General features: G+C 42.2%; 1 protein-coding gene across 2 annotated transcripts in view; it reads left to right on the top strand.

Moving 5' to 3' along the window:
- LOC111138669 (cyclin dependent kinase like 1) overlaps window positions 1-14,244 on the top strand; it is a 53,604-nt gene that overhangs the window by 25,610 nt on the left and 13,750 nt on the right. For both annotated transcript variants that reach the window (XM_022490680.1, XM_022490679.1), the window contains exon 2: window positions 1,387-1,508. In XM_022490680.1, the coding sequence (XP_022346388.1) occupies window positions 1,387-1,508 (122 nt within the window). The remainder of the gene's footprint in view (window positions 1-1,386; window positions 1,509-14,244) is intronic.

Raw genomic sequence — 14,244 nt, 5'->3', positions numbered from 1 at the left:
CACTTTTTCTCCTAACACCTTTACCTCTTATGAAATATCTGCTTGTCTGTGATCAATACCTCTGGCTACATATTGAATCACCCAGAGAATTCTGAGGAAAAAAAACAAATGCCTGGCCCCTACCTAAGACCAGTTCAGGGTCTCTGGGAATGGGGTGTGGGTGTCTGTAGTATCCAGAAGTCCCTGGGACCTAGTACAGGTTATCTGTTGCTCTATGGCGGTATAACCTCCCCCACACTCAGGAGCTCCGGACAAGAATCTTTTGTTTCTCACAATTCCATGGTTTGCGGTTTGTGTTCCTTCAGTAGGCCTTGCCTGGGTTCACTCTTGAAGCTGAGTGTAGGTGGCTCGGCTGGGGGCTGAGCTCTGCCAGGATGCCTGGGCCTCCCTCCCATTGGGCTTCTTCATCCTGGGCTTCCTCAGGACAGAATCTGGGCATGGGGGTGTCTTGTGCTTTGCTTTGACTGCTAGAATTGAGGCAGTGGTAATGTCATCTGGCTTCCTCTTTTGTTTCTTAGCCAGCTGTTGGAAGGCCTTCATGCCCTGAAGAAAGTTAATCATTTTGACTCTCTTTACAATAATTCATTTGCCTAATTGCCGTGTTTCCGACAGGATTGCAGACAGAAGGGTCTAGGAAGTTAAGAGCAAGATTTAGCCTTGGCAACACAACCCTGATTCCGACCTTTTTTTTTTTTCTCTAGATACACACCTTCAGGCACATTGGCTTAACGAGTATTCCTCTTTCTTCTGTTTTAAAATATTTCATCAACCTAGGAAACATGATTTACTCATTCATTCACAAATAATTGTCAAATGTCTATTATGCGTGAGGCCCTGTGCTAGGGGTACAGCCACATCATTTGGAGGAAATAAGAGAATCTTGAGGTCATGATTCTTATTTTCAGTGGTTTCATCTATTGTATCTACTGACAGCAGAAGACATTGAAGAGTCAAATAAACGATTATTTGGTAATTCCAGAGGATTGCCAAGGAGATCTATTTCAGGGGGACTATAAGACATACAGGGACACCAAACCAGCCTGGGGAGGAGATCCAGAGACCCCTCTTTAGGCAGAGACATTTGATCTGAGCCTTAAAGGATGAGTTTGCGTTAACTAAAAATCGCCCCCGATTTTTCATTCTCCTTTCTTTTCCAGACTTCTCATCTCTCTCTTTGCTTTCACCAGCCACCTGGGTGAGGCTGTAATCATTTCCTAGCTGCTAAGAGCTCCTTGGGAGCTGTAAGTTCATACCATTTGCAGTTTCCTTTAACCCAAGACAAGAAACTTCCTAAAGCACAAACCGCTCTCTTTTTCTTGGATTGGAATTAGAGAAAGCTATCCTTCACAGCCCCAGCTTGGCAAACCTTGTTTTCTGTGTTTTCAGCAACTCAAGCATCCCAACCTTGTGAACCTCATCGAAGTCTTCAGAAAGAAGCGGAAGCTTCACCTGGTGTTTGAGTACTGTGACCACACAGTTCTCCATGAGTTGGACAGACACCAAAGAGGGTGAGTGATCGTTCCTTACACACGAACCACAGCAGCACACACCGGGATTTACAAAGGAAGATGAACAGGGGCCCTTTTGCCGACCAAGCAGGAGCAGGTGATCTTTGCACAGCTGGGCTCGACAGCAGAAGAGTTATTGAAAAGGTTGGGACAGCGGTCATAAGTCCTCATGTTCAAGAATAAAATGCAGCATTATTTGTTGAACTTAATTTCTTTGTTAGACTATCTGTGTCTCTGAGAAAGAAAAAGAAGGCTATTACTGGTTAGTCGCACCTGGCTAGGGAAGTGTAAGGACTTGGAGATTCAAAGCATGAGTCCAGAGACAACAGCCAAGGGGAGGTTTAAGGCTAGAGCAAACGTGCCATTTCACCCAGAACGATCTAGGCGTCTGATCTCCTGTATCGGTTAGGAATTCTTTGGTGACAAGGGACCAGAACCCACTGAGGCAAGTTTAGGTGAAAAGACTGTGGCAGTGGCTGAGCCTGGGAAGGATGGTGAAATCCTGGAGGCTCTGATGATCTTATCACCCATCCATCTGCAGCACAGACATTACAAGAAGGCTTGGTGAGCAGACAGAGCCTTTGTCTGCAAAAAAAGGGTGTGTGTGTCCTTTCCTCTGGTTGAAGGTAGCCCCTCGCCAGAGTGAGCAGAGCACAGGCTAGATTTCAGTGCCCATCTACCCCTCCTCGGCTGGGTGTTTAAAAGGCAGAACACCATGGGTGGTGCATGTTTTCTCTCTCGACTCTTCTCTATGCTGGCTTCGTTCTGCCTTGCAGATGAGTCTCACAAGACTCATTTGGGAATGATGGATTTGGGAAGGTATGTGTACGTGGCATGTGATAGAGGGGGAAAATTTGAACTAGGAAGCCTGGCTGCAAGCTTTTCTCAACCTCTGTAGCCACTTGAGAGGAAAGTCCTAGAAGAAGGCATCTGCATATATAAAGTCCATTGGAAAACTCTGCCTCAGGTCAGGTGATGCAACTATCCCTGGGGCCAATCGCTAGAATGATTAGCAGGCCCTGGAAGATGTAACTCCAAGCGGGTCAGTCAAAGATGACTTCCTGGAGGAGGTGGCCTTTGAGTTGAATGGCAAATAGACTTCAAACAAGTGAGCAGTGAAGGATATCTCATGTTGTCCTTTTGCTGGGTGCCTGGGAGCCCCGCTTTGGCTAGCAACAATATGCAGAGTGGTGTTGGATATCAGACTGGGAAAGTGGCACCCCGATCCTGCTCACATTCACACTCTGGAGTCTAGAGCCTGTGGCTCTTTCAACAATGCCTTCAAGCCCTGACCGAGGGCTTGCTCTTTGCCACGTGGTGGTACCTACATGATCAACCGTGATATCCAGGCAAATGGGATTAAAGTGGCTTGTGGTTTGTAAGTAACCATGGCACAGGCTTTTGGTGTTAATTTACACAGCCAAAGAGAGCCAAGGGAACAGACACCTCCCTTCAGAAAGTCATTGATACGGAGAAATTATGTTCAAGGGAGAAAACATTTAGCATGTTGATATTTGTTCTTTTGACAGCTCACAACTGACACTTCAATTAAGCCTATTAGTATGAATTCTTCTGGGTCTGTGGTACTCGGGAGATGTTGCAGGACGTTTGATTAATCATGTTAGATTGAGTCACTTGGAAACACAGATTAGTGGGGGACTGAAAGTGGGAGTCTGTTCTTTTTTTGGCATAGAGTTTGTGCAAAAGGAAAAAAAAAAGACTGGACAAGGAATGATTAGAGTTTTGAAAGCAGATTTTTTCTTTAACTCCACCAGCTAGTGGAGTTATAACATATATAACATTTATATATGTTATAAATATATGTATATGCTATATATGTTATATGTTATATATGTGTGTTATATATGTTATATATGTTCCAGGAGATAGAAAATGCTTTAATATGGAGGTGGGTTAGGGAAGGGGAAGACCAGTAGATATGTGTGTGGTTTAAGTACAAGCAACATTTCCAAATGAACACGTGCCATGGTTTGTCAATATAAGACTGACCTAAGGAATGCTAATAAATGAACAAACTTGAAAAATAAGATTTATTCTAAGCCAGATTATATTCATTTATTTTGAAGTTTCACGATTTTTTTTTTTATTGGTTAGTTTGTTGCAAAACTAGACGTTACTGGGGCACCTGGGTGGCTCAGTCGGCTAAGTGTCTGCCTTCAGCCCATACCATGATCCCATGGTCCTGGGATTGAGCCCCACGTAGGGCACCCTGCTAGCAGGGACTTGGCTTCTCCCTCTGCCCCTCCCCCTGCTCATACTCTCTCTCTCTCTCTCAAATAAATGAATAAAATCTTTTTAAAAAATAGAAGTTATTTTCCATTATACAGAATATTTGGCAATACTCCAATCTATTTTAAAGACTTTCAAATTTTTGCTTGTCTTCGTTAAGGAATAAATGTCGTTAAACTGTATCAACCAATGATTTTGAAATTCATAGGAACATTTTCTTTTTCAGCTGAGAAATCTCATCCTATAGAATAACACTTTGTAAACACATTCCCGGTAAAAGTGGGTCGGCATCCCGTGTGTGACCTTTGGCAAGTTGCTTCCTGGCGTTCTCACCTGTGAAAATGAGGGTTTTGGAGCCGGTAGAGTTGAAGGGGACTTGCAGGTCTGAGGTGCGGTGACTTGTTGATCTGATACCCTAGAGGTCAGAGGACTGCTGTTTTCCTTCAGTCTCATGTGTGATCTGTGAAACAATATCAACAAAGGGTGGTTTGTTAATGTTTTCCCAGTGTGGGGTCGGGAGGGGTCCTCCTTGGGGTGGTACACTTGTCCGAAAAGTGTCCTGTGATCCCTTTATTCTATTTCTATTTTTTTTTTAAAAGATTTTATTTATTTATGATAGAGAGAGCGAGAGTGAGAACACAAGCATGAGGGAGCTGGAGAGGGAGAAGCAGGCTCCCTGCTGAGCAGAGAGCCTGATAATGTTGCTCGATCCCAGGACACTGGGATCATGACCTGAGCCAAAGGCAGATGTTTAATGACAGAGCCACCAAGGTGCCTCACTTTATTCTATTTCTAAGTACAAATTTATAAAATATGAAGTGGATCATGCCAGTCCTCTACATAAAATCCTGTAATCACTCCCCAAAGCTTATGAATGTGGTCCCAGCAGGGGACACAAGACTTCTTTCTCTCCACAGTCCCTTTTCTTACCAGTTTGTTGAATAAAACATGACACCATCCCCACAGAATCCTTGGCATTCTGAGCTTCAAGCAAGACATGGGGTTTTCAGTCTGCGTTGCTGTTCCTTGTCGACTCAGCTTAGCAAACTCCTGCTTGTCCTTCAGCTATAGTTCAAATATGACCCCCTCTGTGGGAGCTGTTTTAGCTGACACTGAGGAGAGTCAGGAGTTCCTTTCTCTGGCATCTGTCACATCTTCTGGGATTGTTTCTATTATATATCCCATTTGCAAGGGAAACTATAAAACCTTCAAGGGCAAGTCCTATGCCTTCTTCCCCTGTGTATCCCCAGTATCTTCTAGCCTAATTTTTGGCACTTGGTACATCCCTAATACTTACGGAATGACCAAGTTAGTAAACCAATAAATTGATACTTACAGGATGGTTTTGGAGAAGGGTAATATAACCATGTTTTGATGATTTTTCATTTTAAGATAGTTACTTTGATTAGACGTTCTAAAACCTAATATTGTCAGAGGAAATTATCAGTATATTGCTGGAGCAACCTGTCCCAGAAGGCAGGTTGGCACTGTGTGTTTAAAGCCTTAGAGAATTTCATTCTTCTATACATAGCTGTCCAATTTTCCCACACCATTTATTGAAGAGACTGTCTTTTTTCCGCTGGATATTTTTTCCTGCTTTGTTGAAGATTATTTGACCATAGAGTTGCAGGTCCATTTCTGGACTCTCAACTCTGTTGCATTGATCTATGTGTCTGTTTTTCTGCCAGTACCATGCTGTCTTTGTAGTAAACCTTGAAATTAGGCGACATGATGCCCCCAGCTTTATTTTTCTTTTTCAACATTTCCTTAGCAAATCAGAGTCTTTTCTGATCACAGCAACTTCTTTCAAGACATGTCTCCAAAGGCAAAGGAAACAAAAGCAAAAATGAACTTTTGGGACTTCATCAAGATAAAAACCTTCTGCATGGCACTGGAAACAGTCAACAAAACAAAGAAGCAACCCACGGATTGGGAGAAGATATTCGCAAATGACAGTGCAAAGGGCTGATATCCAAGATCTGTAAAGAACTCCTCAAACTTGACATTCAAAAAACAGATAATTATGTCAAAAAATGGGCAGAAGACATGAACAGACAGTTCTCCAAAGAAGACATACAAATGGCTAACAGACACTTGAAAAACTTTATCATCATTAGCCATCAGGGAGATTCAAATCAAAACCACATTGAGATACCACCTTACACCAGTTAGAATGGCCAAAATTAACAAGACAGTAAACAACAAGTGTTGGAGAGGAAGTGGAGAAAGGGGAACCCTCTTACATTGTTGGTGGGAATGCAATTTGGTGCAACCACTTTGGAAAACAGTGTGGAGATTCCTTAAGAAATTAAAAATAGAGCTACCCTATGACCCTGCAATTGCACTACTGGGTATTTACCCCAGAGATAGAGATGCAGTGAAAAGAAGGGCCATCTGTACCCCAATGTTCATAGCAGCAATGGCCACAGTCGCCAAACTGTGGAAAGAGCCAAGATGCCCTTCAACAGACGAATGGATAAAGAAGATATGGTCCATACATACAATGGAATATTATGCCTCCATCAGAAAGGATGAATACCCAACTTTTCTATCAACATGGACAGGACTGGAGGAGATTATGCTGAGTGAAATAAGTCAAACAGAGAAAGTCAATTATATGGTTTCACTTACTTGTGGAACATAAAGAATAACATGGAGGACATTAGGAGAAGGAAAGGAAAAGTGAAGGGGTGAAATCGGAGTGGGAGATGAACCACGAGAGACTGTGGACTCTGAGAAACAAACTAAGTGTTTTGGAAGGGGGGTGTGGGGGGTTGGGGTAAGCCTGGTGGTGGATATTAAGGAGGGTGCGGATTACATGGAGCACTGGGTGTGGCGCATAAACAATAAATCTTGGAACACTGGAGAAAAAAAAAAGCCTTAGAGAGGGGCGCCTGGGTGGCTCAGTTGTTTAAGCATCTACCTTCAGCTCAGGTCCTGATCCCTGGGTGCTTAGCACGGAGTCTCCTTCTCTCTCTGTCTCTCTCTCCCTCTGGCCCTTCCCACTGCTGTTTCTCTCTCTTAAATAGATAAAATCTTTAAAATAAACAAATAAATAAATAAAAATAAAAGCCTTAGAGGCATAATTTTAGACCAATTCTACTTCTAACAATTTACAATGAAAAGAAAATTGAGTACATGCATTAAACTTTAGTTATAAAAGTGTTTATTGCTAAAGGATTTTTTATGGTTTTTTTTTTTTTTTAATTTTTAAAAAATATTTTAAATGAGCTCTGCACCCAGCATGGGGCATGAACTCATGATCCTGAGATCAAGACTTGCCTGCTGTACTGACAGTCAGCCGGGCGCACTGCTAAAAGATTTTTTAATAGTGAAAACATTGGAAAACAACTGAAATGTCCAATAATAGAGGATCAGTTAAGTAAATTGTGGTGTATCTTTGCAATAGAATATAGTGGGGCCGCTAAGAATCATGCTTATAGGTAAAACATACATTGAGGGTGGCTCAATTGGTTAAGCGACTGCCTTCGGCTCTGGTCATGTTCCCGGAGTCCCAGGATCAAGTCCCACATTGGGCTCCCAGCTCCATGGGGAGTCTGCTTCTCCCTTTGACCCTCCCTCCTCTCATGCTCTCTCTCTTTCACTCTCTCTCTCTGAATAAACAAAATCTAAAAAAAAAAAAAAGCTTCCAGCTTGAAGTACAACTTCCTCTTTGTGATGCCTGAGTGGTTCAGTGGTTCGGGCCGCTGCCTTTGGCTCAGGTCATGATCCTAGGGTCCTGAGATCGAGTCCCGCATCAGGCTCCTTGCTCAGCGGGAAGCCTGCTTCTCTCTCTGTCTCAGCCTGCTTGTGTGCACTCTCTCTCTCTCTGACAAATAAATAAATAAAATCTTTAAAAAAAAAAAGTACATTGGAATAGAAAAATGTTCACGAGTGGTTGCAAAATGAATGTAATAAAAATACATATTCACTTTCATAGAATTTACATACAGATAGAAAAAAGGAAAATGATGTACTCTTAATGTTATAATAGTGATAGTTTGAGTTATGATTGTTACAGATACTTTTTACTTTATTTATTTATTTTTTAAGATTTTATTTATTCATTTGAGAGAGAGCAAGTGAGCAAGTAAGAGAGGACTGAGAGAGAGAGAGCATGAGCAGAGGGGAGGGACAGAGGGAGAAGCAGACTCCCCACTGAGCAGGGAGCCCAGACACAGGACTCAGTCCTAGGACCCCAGGATCATGACCTGAGCAGAAGGCAGACACTTAATCGACTGAGCCACCCAGGCGCCCTTTACTTATGTTTTTTGTAATATTTCCTCCATGTTCCATTTATCACTGTGGTAATTGTTAATCATTAAAATAATAAAAATCATTCTTGCCAAATCAGACTCAAAGACCTGTCTCTACTTTGAATCTAAAATGGATGCTAATTCATCTCCTTATTATCGTATTTGTACCTTCTTGGACTTCTTTGGAAAGCTTTTGAAGAAGATTCAAATTCACGTTGCTCCCAACAAGCAAGTTTATGCCACAAAATATGTATCCTGCTACAGTGACATCAATATGTATCTGTTGTAATTCCCAGAGCTGGGCTCATGTTGTTTATATTTGCCTTCAAAACAAATGTATTACCATTCCTTATCTTCAGCAGACCTTAACATACTTTGTACTTAGTATTCTTTCAACTGTTGGTCTCTCCTCTGTCAAAGTTTGGTAAATGACTAGTTTCCGTACTCGCTCCTCATTTTTCTATCCTTCTGTAAGTACAACCAGAAACAATATTTCACTGGTTCTTTTCCAATACTACTGGGTCCACGTCTGACTCTCATGTAGTTGGTGCAAACAACAGCTGGTGGGAAAAGGTTAAAGGTTAATACTGCAAGTTTTCAAATTCTGTCAGTAGAATTCCATAACTTTTATAAAACACTAAAAAATCTGTCTTTTTTAGATTGCAAGTGATATATTGTTTGTGCCAATAATGTTTCAAGGAACACAGAAACAAAGAAATAAGTAAAATTCACAGATTGAGAAATTGTTTTCTAATTATTTTTCCTTGCATATCTGTATTTAAATAGATTGTATTCCACATCAGGTAGTTATGTATTTTTTCAAGTGTATTCAGGAATTGTCTCCCAATATAAATATTTCTACTTTTATATTTTTAAAATGGCTGCGTGGCATTCCATTGTACAAATATACCACAGTTTCTTTCTTTAGTTCCCCCACTGATAAATATTTAGATTGTTTCTACTTTTTCTCTATCTCTAACAAGACTAAAATGAACAACTACTTGCATAAATATTTCCATAGAATAAATTCCTAAGAACATAGTATTTCTCTAGGAGCACGGCCAGTCCTTCCTTCCCCATGTTTGTTTTTGTTGTAGCCCTGTGGAGAAATGAAGCTTTGGTGAATGTTGATGGTTTGGCTTCTTGGACTGTCCCAAGTATTAGAAGAGCCATAGCAGGAAGGATGTTTCAAGTGTTGAGAATGCCAGAAAGAGATCTGTATTCTCTTCATCATCTCTACCATCTCCCATGTAACTGAAGATGTTTTTGAAAATCAGTTTGATCTCTTCATTATCACACAACAATTTATGTTTCTCTCGTTTCAATTTTATTTTTATTTTTTTTTACAGTTTTTTTTTTTTTTTGAAGATTTTTATTTATTTGACAGACAGAGATCACAAGTAGGCAGAGAGGCAGGCAGAGAGAGAGAGAGGAGGAAGCAGGCTCCCCGCTGAGCAGAGAGCCTGATGCGGGCCTCCATCCCAGGAACCTGGGATCATGACCTGAGCTGAAGGCAGAGGCTTTAACCCACTGAGCCACCCAGGCGCCCCTCGTTTCAATTTTATTATTAGGACATTAGGGTTACAGCATACCCTTCCCCCAAAGTCTTCGAAGGGAGAGACAGGAGATGGCTTTCTGAGAGTTATTTTGTGAAACCATCAGGGCAGAGGTAACCTTACAGGCAAAGCAATCTCAAAGAGATAAAATGGCTGCTGGGCTTGTCAGATTGGACTGATTGTATATGTTTTATCTAATGTCAAGACCTTCCTAATTTGGGGATGGGTGTAAGTAAGTAAGTATGTAAGCTAGCTGAGGCTAATGACAACAACCAACTGCCTACTTTCCCTCATTCCAAGATTCTTGACTCACCAGACAGCATTCTGATTAGAACTTGCCTTTGTTTATGGAATTGTCTACAAGGAAAGCATAAGCTGGCACTCAGAATTTGGACATGGACGCAGACTCCTCCAAAGCTTTTGTTGGTTGAATATCTTCATATTTATCTGAGAGAGTATAAGGCAGAGGGCATGGTGATGACAACCTTCAACATGGCTGCTCTTGCGTCAGGCTGTTCCAGTCTGGGTGGGCTGTTTTCAGGGCCTGGAATGCCATTATCATGTGGCATCCCCCTTCCCCATCCTCCTGGAGATTCCCATCACTTCCCTCTGGTGTGGCAGGTGTCCAGTGTTCTTTGTTTCAAGTGATTTTCTTTTATGGTTTCCTTCTTTTTGATTGGATGTATCCTCCAGGGGCTTCCTCAGAACTGTGTATGAGAGGTTTAAAAAGACAGAGATTTGAGTAAAAGTCCTGTTTTTTTTTATTTCCAGAAGCTTAGGGAACCCTCTCTTTGTTCACAGAATTCTGAATTATGAGAATCACGGGCCTTACTTTTATTCCCTTGTGTTGGTACTTGGTAAGCTCCTTCTGTCTGAGAAAAAAAATTGAATTGTCTTGTTGCTGATTTCCGGGGCTTTGGTTTCTCTATTTTCTTGTTCTGGGCCTTTGGTTATTTGGATTCTGGACTCTGAGTGGTTCTCTTGCTTTTCTTTTTTTTTTTTTTTTTTTTTTGGTGAGTAAAGCAACAGAAATAATTAACTAATTAACTAGTTAATTAGTTAATTGAAAGATTTTATTTATTTATTTGACAGAGACTCAGCGAGAGAGGAACACAGGCAGAGGCAGAGGGAGAGGAAGAGGCAGGCTTCCTGCCAGCAAGGAGCCTGATGCCGGGCTTGATCCCAGGGATCATGACCTGAGCCGAGGGCAGATACTTAACGACTGAGCCACCCAGGCGCCCCAAGCAAGTGAAGTTTATTAAGTAAAGATACAGGAAAAGCTCTCAAGAATGAGAGGGGCCTTTAGGGTTGGTCTTTTATAGAAGGCTAACCAGGGAACTTAAATCCTTTTAACATCTCTATAGATAACATCTTCAATGGCTTACTTCCTTTTTAGGGGCTGGTTATTCTTTGTGGGTCACGGGTGATTATCCTAAAGTCCCCCACCTCCCTCAAGCCTAGGGCAGGGTGGGTCTCAGGTCCTCTTGCTTTTTTATAGTATCTTGTTCTTATTTCATGGATGCAACAGCTTTCTTTTTCTTCCTGAAGATATTGGGGGTGTTTTTGGTTTTGTTTTTGTTTTTTTAATGTTCTCTTCACTCTCTATGGTTTCTCTTTCTTTTAAGTTGCTTTTTTCTGTTTTGGTCGCTGCCTTTCTCATTTGAGGTTTTTCTTAGGCCTCCTATAGTCTCTGGTTGTGTGCCCATGGTTAAGAGTAGGGTGCTGTTGGAAGCTCTGGGTTTCACTGTGGGGCTACCTGGCTGGTTCATTTGCTGGGGAACCCCAACGTCAGAATTTTCGTATCTTTCCTCCTAGGCTTCCCCCCAAAAAGTCTTCCAGTATTTTCCTTTGAAAGTGAAGTATGGTTTGTCAGAAGCCAGTCGGGAAGAGGGCTGGGGACCCTCAGCATTCAACAGTTAGTATGTACATAATCATTTAATCCTCTGTTTTTGGAACAGTATCCACAATCTCAGCTGTACCAAATGTCCTCCATTTTACACTCTCCAGAAAACAAAACTTCAGCCTTCTACTAGGTAGGGGGAAGAGTGCTTCCTATTGGAATAGAGTAGGGGAAGGGATCTAGGGATTTGATGGTTTCTAGAGCAGATTTTCTACACTCTTTCCCTCCCACTTCCATAGAATCTTGGCTGCTGGTTTCTGCCCCTTTAAAGGATTCTTTTGGATAAATTGGTTGGTCTCCCATATTCCCCTCTTCAGGCTTAGGTTTTAGCATTCCAGGATGTATTGTCAATTTGGATTCCAAAATGTGTTGCTATTATCTCTTCTCTTGTTCTCTCAGGCCATGTAGCATTTTTGTTTTGGAAAAAAAAAAAAAAATCTCTCAGTGCAGTTGCAGTCAGGTTTGGAGAGGGAGTGCAATTAGATAGGTTTGCTCAATCCACCATCTTAATTCAGAAGTCCTTTAAAATACTTTCTTCTGTTGGCTCAGATAACACTGTTTTTCCTGAGTGTCACCCTGCTTTCCTCCCTGCTCAACCTCAGTCTCTGGCTGAATCCCTCTCTGCCTTCTGACCTCTACCTGTTGAGGGCCTCAAGACTTTGACTCTCTTCTTTTGCTGTATTCACTCCTTAAGCGGCTTTCCAGTCCTCTGGCTCCAAACGCCATCCATAGGCTCATGCTTCCCAAATTTAGATTTCCAGCTTGACCTTCCTTGTGAATTCAGAACAACTCACCCAGAATATCCTTTGGATGTCCGATAAACAACTCAATATATCCACTCTTCTTCCCTCCTCAAAACCAGCTCTCCTATCAGTATTCCCCTCCGGAAAAAGCCCCATCATGGACCAGCCACTCAAGCTAAAAACCTTGGTGTCATTCCTTGATTCCTCTCTGTCTCTTATATCCAATCTCTCAGAAAATCCTGAAGACTCTCATTTTAAAATATAGTACAAATTTGGTCACCATACTTCAGATGTTGACTTAAGCAGAGAGGCTTCCTGGAGCATCCTACCGAAGAATGCGCCCCTTCCTGCCCAGCACCCTCTGTACGTATGTGTATATCCAATTCCAACCCAAGACCACCAAACAGATTCTATTTTTATCCCTTCCCACATTTGTACTCCCTTCTTTGGCAATGGAAAACTTGGCTCCTATCATCATCCGCTAAAATGGATCTTAGAGATAGAGTCTGAGGCCTTTCGGAGAAGGCTTTGAAGAGAAGGAACGGAGTAGTAAAGAAGTGAGTTGCTAACTCAGGATGACACTAGGGGGTTTTGATGTTTGAGGATTATGTCATAATGTGCTCAGCCTTAGATGAGCATTGCTAATATGCTATTATAACTTACCTTTAAATACTCCTTTTGCATTTCTTTTGGGATATGTTTTTAGAGACTAAAGTGTCCTAGCACTGATAACCTTAATCTTTAAGTCATTAAATAATCAAAATATGTTCCATTTTTTTCTGGACAAAAAGTGGAGCCTGGAGGGAAGCATTTTCCCTAGAATGTCCTCCTCTTAGTTGTATTTTTCTAGGCCTTCTTTCTAAACAGGTGAGTTTTCCTAGCATTGTACCTCTGCAGCGTTAGGACGAGGGAGAGAAGTTGGAGAGAGGCAACTCCAAGCCCAGGGACATGGTTCTGGTCCAGAAATGTCCCCTCTCTTCTTCCTGGCAGTGGCCTCTTCATTTCCTCCACATTGGCCCATCCTCTGATCTTCTCGAAAGGATTTCCTGAACATCTGGTCTGTGACAACAGTGGCCCCAGGGCCCCTCCCAGAGCCTAGAAGTGACTCGTTTTGGTTACCTTAACACAACTACTCCAGAGTTTCCCCCCTGGTTTACTTCTTAGTTCTGGCTGAGGACCATACCACCATAGTTTAATGTTTGATTCATAAAAACAGTAAGTCCTGCTTGGGTGAGGGGCTCTAAAAATAAATGTGCTCTCTCTATAGTCATTTCACTCATTGCCCAATGTATTTTTTAAATGCTCCCAGAAGAGGCAACGGACACTGGGGAGGGTATGTGCTATGGTGAGTGCTGTAAGACTGAGGATTCATGGATCTGTACCCCTGAAACAAATAATACATTACATGTTAATTTTTTTAAAAAAGGTATTTAAAAAAAGAAGAAGAAGAGGTGCCTTTTTCTAATTCACGTGAAGGATCTGCTGGGGCTGTTGGTTGCCCTGGTTGTCTAAGCCGAGCATCAGGGAAGAAGTTCCAGGAGCAGTGGGAGCACATTTAGATGCTGTGGTAGAGGACAGGGCAGAAGGACAGGGCCAGTGGATGCAGCTAGCTACCAGAGAGAAACAACATGAGGAAAGAACCAAGATGCCTGTGTGAGGTTTTTGGTTTTTTTTTGTTTTTTTTTTTTTAAGATTTTATTTATTTATTTCACAGACAGAGATCACAAGTTGGCAGAGAGGCAGGCAGAGAGAGAGGAGGAAGCAGGCTCCCTGCTGAGCAGAGAGCCCGATGCAGGGCTCAATCCCAGGGCCCTGGGATCATGATCCAAGCCGAAGGCAGAGGCTTTAACCCACTGAGCCGCCCAGGTGCCCCCCTATGTGAAATTTTTAATCATTATTCACTTCTGTCACACGGTGTGCGAGGTAAACCTCTTCCCTATCAGCAGTAAAATCTTCATCACCTGGGACACCTGGGTGGCTCAGTTGGTTAAGCCGCTGCCTTCGGCTCAGGTCATGATCCCAGCATCCTGG

The sequence above is a fragment of the Enhydra lutris genome, unplaced genomic scaffold, assembly GCF_002288905.1.
Source record: "Enhydra lutris kenyoni isolate GAN:26980312 unplaced genomic scaffold, ASM228890v2 scaffoldscaffold4, whole genome shotgun sequence".
Classification (NCBI taxonomy): Eukaryota; Metazoa; Chordata; class Mammalia; order Carnivora; family Mustelidae; genus Enhydra; species Enhydra lutris.
The sequence above is the reverse complement of the archived record's forward strand: the minus strand, read 5'-3'. Positions and strand labels throughout refer to the sequence as shown.